We start from the raw sequence: 6,360 nt of genomic DNA, 5'->3' as shown, positions 1-6,360 counted from the left end.
TTTTTTTTTTTTTTTTAGATTAAATTAATGAAAGGGATTATTTCCTGGAGAAATAGGGAGAACAAATGAAAGGATAGCCTCTTAACCCTGAGATGTATTTTTTTTTTTGACTTTGAGATCTCTGGAAGCACGAGGTGATTCCCAGCTGATRTRTGTGGGATATTTRCTTTATYWCCACCTCCCCAAGCTGATTTTYCCCCCAATTTCTCTGATTTTTAACCAAATTCTCCACTTACATCTCAATAACTTGAGCATTTACATATCAGAGGGCAAAACTTGACAAATTTTTGTGCCAAAGCAGAGCTGAGAGAGCACAGAGCTATTATTAATGAGCATTTTATCCAAATTATGCTCAGTCTAGGACAGATCTGGGTTGAAGAACAGGAATATCAGGTTGTGGAAGCTGCTTTTTAATAACAACCCCCTATTCTGTCCCCATCAGCTCTTCAAAAGAAGGAATGTGGAGTTGATCAATGAAGATGAATCCATGTTTGACAATCTCCTGGTGGATTCCTACGTCACCTCCACCACGTCTGGGGTAAGGGGATTCAGATAAATTTAATGGTTTGGGTGTGAAGAGATCCTGTAAAGGAGCTTTCAGAGAAATTTAATGTTTTGGATCTTGGGGTGATCCTGGAAATGGGGTTTCAGACAAATTTAATGTTTTGGGTGTGAGTTCAGACAAATTTAATGTTTTGGGTGTGGGGAGATCCTGGAAATGGGGTTTCAGACAAAATGAAGGTTTTGGGTGTGAACAGATCCTGGAAAGGGCCCTTCAGACAAATTTAATGGTTTGGGTGTGAGGAGATGCTGGAAAGGGGGCTTCAAATTTTATGTTTTGGGTGTGAGTTCAGACTAAATGAATGTTTTGGGCATGAGGAGATCCTGGAAAGGAGCCTTCAAATTTAATGTTTTGGGTGTGAAGAGACTCTGGAAAGGAGCTTTCAGACAAAATTAAAGTTTTGGGTATGGGGAGATCCTGGAAAAGGGCCTTCAAATTTAATGTTTTGGGTGTGAAGAGATCCTGGAAAGGGCCCTTCAGACAAAATGAAAGTTTTGGGTGTGAGGAGATGCTGGAAATGGGATTTCAGACAAATTTGATGTTTTGGGTGTGAGGAGATCCTGGAAAGGGGCCTTCAAATTTAATGTTTTGGGTGTGAGTTCAGGCAAATTTAATGTTTTGGGTATGGGGAGATCCTGGAAAGGGGCCTTCAAGTTTAATGTTTTGGGTGTGAAGAGACTCTGGAAAGGAGCTTTCAGATAAATTTAATCTTTTGGGTATGAGAAGATCCTGGAAATGGGGTTTCAGACAAAATGAAAGTTTTGGGTATGGGGAGATCCTGGAAAAGGGCCTTCAAATTTAATGTTTTGGGTGTGAGTTCAGGCAAATTTAATGGTTTGGGTGTGAAGAAATCCTGGAAATGGGGTTTCAGACTAAATTAAAGTTTTGGATATGGGGAGATCCTGGAAAGGAGCTTTCAGACAAAATTAAAGTTTTGGGTATGGCAAGATCCTGCAAAGGGGCCTTCAAATTTAATGTTTTGGGTGTGAAGGGATCCTGGAAATGGGGTTTCAGACAAATTTGATGTTTTGGGTGTGGGGAGATCCTGGAAATGGGGTTTTAGACAAAATGAAAGTTTTGGGTATGAGGAGATCCTGGAAAGGAGCTTACAGACAAAATTAAAGTTTTGGGTGTGAGGAGATCCTGGAAAGGGCCCTTCAGACAAATTTAATGTTTTGGGTGTGAAGAGATGCTGGAAATGGGGTTTCAGATAAATTTAATGTTTTGGGCATAAAGAGATCCTGGAAAGGGGCCTTCAGATTTAATGTTTTGGGTACAGGGAGATCCTGGAAATGGGGTTTCAGACAAATTTAATGTTTTGGGTGTGGGGAGATCCTGGAAAAGGGCCTTCATTTCCATCTTAATATTCAAAATGCTCTTTCATTTCCAGCTTGATATTCAAAATTATCCTTCATTTCCATCTTAATATTCAAAATTCTCCTTCATTTCCAGTTTAATATTTAAAATTCTCCTTCATTTCCAGTTTAATATTCAAAATTTCCCTTCATTTCCAGCTTAATATTAAAAATTCTCCTTCAGCATTTTCCATTTTTATCCCAATCTTCCCCCAGTATCATAAATGTTATACAGTGAACTGGAAAAGTCTACCAGGAAATAAATACTGTGCTGATTTTGAATTTTTGGATAAATCTGTACCAGATTTGGAATTTTTGGATTTCTATCCAAGCCCAAATCGTGGTTCGGGCGTCACGTCTGTGATACCTTAAATAAAGCATTAAATTTATAAATKAATAAAATAATTTCTCAGTCTGAAATGGAGCCATTTCTGTCTTTTCTGCATTTTTTCAGGAGGGTTTGATCACAGGAGAGATGGTGGAGATGCTTTTCTCAGAAGACCCCGACCTACAGTTAGCAACCACTCAGAAATTCAGGAAATTACTCTCCAAAGGTAAAAAAAATTCCTTCCTACCCCTGGATTTAACAGAACCCTCATTTTGTGAGAATTTATGATTGATGTTTCTCTTTTGGGGGGAGAAATCCATAATCTGGAAATGTAATAATTTCTTTCTGATGATTTGCTGTTGTATGAATTGGACAGAAAATTATTTTAYTGAGCTGCCCTGATGATTTCAATCTAATTTGAGATAATTAAATTAATATTCAGGGTTTTTACTCTTTTCTCTTGCTGTTTCAGAGCCAAATCCTCCRATAGATGAGGTGATAAACACTCAGGGAGTGGTGGAAAGATTCGTGGAATTCCTGAAAAGAAGTGAAAATTGCACATTACAGGTAAAGGAAATTCATGTTTTCAATCCTTCAGATGTGGAGCTGCTCCAAACCTTTAAGAATCCTCAGGTTCTGTCAGGGGAAAGTGATGAAAGTGATTTTTTTGAACCCAAAAAATGCAGGTGGGATGATCTGGAGGAGAAGACAAAGGAATTCTGGAATGSTCAGGCAAAAAAAAAATTAAATTCAAAATTGCTCTGAATTTAGAATTCAAAAWTTGAAATTTTGCTCTAAATTTTTGGAAAAACTGGCAAAAATAACCCAATTCAGCTGCAGCAGGAGGAAGTTTGGCCTTCCTGGAGCTGATATTTCTGCTGGAGCCATGGCATAAACATTTAGGAAGAATTTGGGTGAAGAAAAACCTCCATTGCTGGAGGATTTTAAATAGAAATATTTGAAATGGGTTGGACAGTGCTGATCCCTGAAATTTCTTCCAGCTTGGTAATAAATCCTGATTTTTTTGGAGGGGTTAAAAAGAATTCCTTGCATGGAATTTGATCCAAATCATCATCYCTGGCCTCATCAGAGGGGCTGAATTTCCAGGAGAATTGGATGGAAATTATTTTAAACCAAAGAAAAAAGTTGGTAAAATCAGAAAATTTCTGCTCAGCTTGCCYAGAACTCKCAGCWTTTTTAGGATATTGGATAAATGCARAAAAATTTCTMTTCTTTGTGTGGTTTTTGCATTTTTATTTTTATTTTTCTTGCTGGGAAATGGCTGTGGGGTTGAAATTATGTTTTTCTTTGCTCATTCTCGGAGCTGCTGTGGCTTCTGAGAAAGTTTTCAGCAATTGTGAAAATTCTTTGGTTGCTCAAGAAAATAAAAATCTTTGACTTCTGAGCTCTTCTCTTCCTTTCTCTCATAAAATCTTCATAGCAGAAGCTGAAGGAATTTTCGATAGAATAAAACCAGCTTGATTCCAGCAAAATATTTGTCATTAAAATTTTTATTTTTCACTTTTTTTTTTTCAGTTTGAGGCAGCGTGGGCYCTGACAAATATTGCCTCAGGCACTTCCCAACAAACCAAAATCGTCATCGAGGCCGGGGCAGTTCCCATCTTTATTGAGCTCTTAAACTCAGACTTTGAGGATGTTCAGGAACAGGTGAGGATGGTTCCTTCCTTTGGGGTCCAAAAATGTTAAAAACATTTTAAATTTTATAATCTTAAAAACATGAATGTGTTAAAAATGCTGTTTAAATTGAGTGATCACAACTGGTTCCAGATTTGTGTGGAAATGGAGATGGAATTGGGATGTAAAGGGTCAAACTTTGTTTTCAGTGATAATATGGTGAGGGGGTGGCATCCTAAGGAAATATTTGCCTCAAAAAAGACAAATTCACTGATTAAAATAAATTTTTTCCCAATAAATTTCTGAAATTGAGCCACAGGAGTTTGAGCCAACTCCACATACAACTGGGAAAAGCTTTTCTCTCTCCTTTGCTAAATTTCCTTAATGATTTCAGAGCATTGTGTCTCTCAAACCTCAATGTGCTCATAGAAACCTGGTTTTGAGGGGAAAAAAAATAGGAAAACTCAGTTTGGGTTTGTTTCTCCAGGATTTATGTGGAAATGGGGATGGAATTGGGATGTAAAGGATCAAACTTTGTTTTCCATGGAATTATGGTCAGGTTGCTGTATGGCAGGAGATGGATTCCTAAGGAAATATTTTCCCCAAAAATGACAAATTCACTGATTAAAAGAAACTTTATCCCTATAAATTTCTGAAATGGAGCCACAGCAGTGTGGGCCAACTCCACACACAACTGGGAAAAGCTTTTCTCTCTCCTTTCCTAAATTTCCTTAATGATTGCAGAGCTTTGTTTGTGCTCTCAAACCTCAATGTGCTCATAGAAACCTGGTTTTGAGGGGAAAAAAAATAGGAAAACTCAGTTTGGGTTTGTTTCTCCAGGATTTATGTGGAAATGGGGCTGGAATTGGGATGTGAAGGATCAAACTTTGTTTTCCATGGAATTATGGTCAGGTTGCTGTATGGCAGGGGTGGAATCCTAAGGAAATATCTGCCTCAAAAATGATAAATTCACTGATTAAAATAAACTTTTTCAGTATAAATTTCTGAAATTGAGCCACAGGAGCATGAGCCAACTCCACAAACAATTTCCTTCTCCCTTCCCACATTTCCTCAATGATTTCAGAGCTTTGTTTGTGCTCTCAAACCTCAATGTGCTCATGAAAACTTGATTATGAGAAAAATCAAGCAATAGTTCCTAGGAAAAATCAGTTTGGGTTTGTTTCTCCTGGAAATGGGGATGAAATTGGGATGTAAAAAATCAAACTTTATTTTCCATGGTCAAGCTGCTGTATGGCAGGGGGTGGAATCCTAAAAAAATATTTTCCCCAAAAATGACAAATTCCCTCATTAAACTGCCTCCAGAGCACTGATGGCATTATTTCCCTGGAATTACAAGAAAATTACAATTTAATTATAATTTCTTATCTCTCTACCTGTTCCTCCCTCATTAAAAACCCTGAATTGTGGAATTTTTGCCATTTTTCAGGCTGTCTGGGCGCTGGGGAACATCGCTGGGGACAGCTCAGTGTGCAGAGATTACGTCCTCAACTGCTCCATCCTTCCTCCCTTGTTAATGTGAGTGACCAGGAACAGTTTTTGGGGTTTCATGATGCCAAAAAAAGCAATTTTGGAGCTGGACCCACAGATTTCCTGGGCATTACTGGGAACTGAACCACTGGGAGAGGAGAAATTCAGTGTTTTACTTTGAATTCAATATTCTACTTTGAATTCAATATTCTGTTTTGAATTCAATATTCTACTTGGAATTCCATATTTTGCTTGTAATTCAATATTTTACTTTGAATTCAATATTTTGCTTTGAATTCAGTATTTTACTTTGAATTCAATACTTTATGTTTCATTCAGTATTCTTCTTTGAATTTGATATTTTACTTGGAATTCAATGTTTTACTTTGAGTTCAGTTTTTACTTGGAATTCCAGATATTTTGCTTTGAATCCTTCGAGATTTTGCTTCGAATCCCTGGAGATTTTGCTTTGAATCCTTTGAGATTTGACTTGGAATTCCATATTCTACTTTGAATTCCATATTCTGCTTTGAATTCAAGGTTTTTTTACTTGGAATTCAAGATTTTTTTTACTTGGAAATCAAGATATTTTTTTACTGGGAATCCCAGTTTTCATTTGGAATCCCAGATTTTACATTGAATTCCAGATTTTACTTGGAAATCCAGATTTTCCTTTGAATCCTTCGATATTTGACTTTGAATCCAAGATTTGACTTTGAATTCAATATTTTGCTTTAAACCCTTCGAGATTTGGCTTTGAATCTTTCAATATTTTATTTTACTTTTAATTCCATATTTTCCTTTGAATCCTTCCAATTCCCTCTTGTTTTCCCCCTCAATAATCCCAGATTTTTCTCCCCAGGCTCCTCACCACGTCCACCAGGCTGACCATGACACGAAACGCGGTCTGGGCTTTGTCCAACCTGTGCAGAGGCAAAAGTCCTCCTCCAGAATTCGAGAAGGTGAGGAGAAATTTTCCAAAATGTTTATTT

The 6,360-nt window shown here is 37.3% G+C and overlaps 1 protein-coding gene across 1 annotated transcript in view; it reads left to right on the top strand.

Moving 5' to 3' along the window:
* The window catches only part of LOC130587724 (importin subunit alpha-7-like), a gene marked incomplete at its 3' end in the record, with an annotated part of 6,707 nt that extends 377 nt beyond the window's left edge, over positions 1-6,330 (top strand). The window contains exons 2-7 of the mRNA XM_057388701.1: positions 443-538; positions 2,372-2,471; positions 2,718-2,812; positions 3,782-3,913; positions 5,328-5,416; positions 6,231-6,330. Coding sequence (XP_057244684.1) covers positions 443-538; positions 2,372-2,471; positions 2,718-2,812; positions 3,782-3,913; positions 5,328-5,416; positions 6,231-6,330 — 612 coding nt within the window. The remainder of the gene's footprint in view (positions 1-442; positions 539-2,371; positions 2,472-2,717; positions 2,813-3,781; positions 3,914-5,327; positions 5,417-6,230) is intronic.
* Between the last annotated feature and the right edge of the window lie 30 nt (positions 6,331-6,360).

Source organism: Malurus melanocephalus, unplaced genomic scaffold (genome assembly GCF_030028575.1).
Source record: "Malurus melanocephalus ecotype Western Australia unplaced genomic scaffold, MMel_1.1 scaffold_2331, whole genome shotgun sequence".
NCBI lineage: Eukaryota > Metazoa > Chordata > Aves > Passeriformes > Maluridae > Malurus > Malurus melanocephalus.
This window is presented reverse-complemented; position numbering and strand designations above follow the sequence as displayed.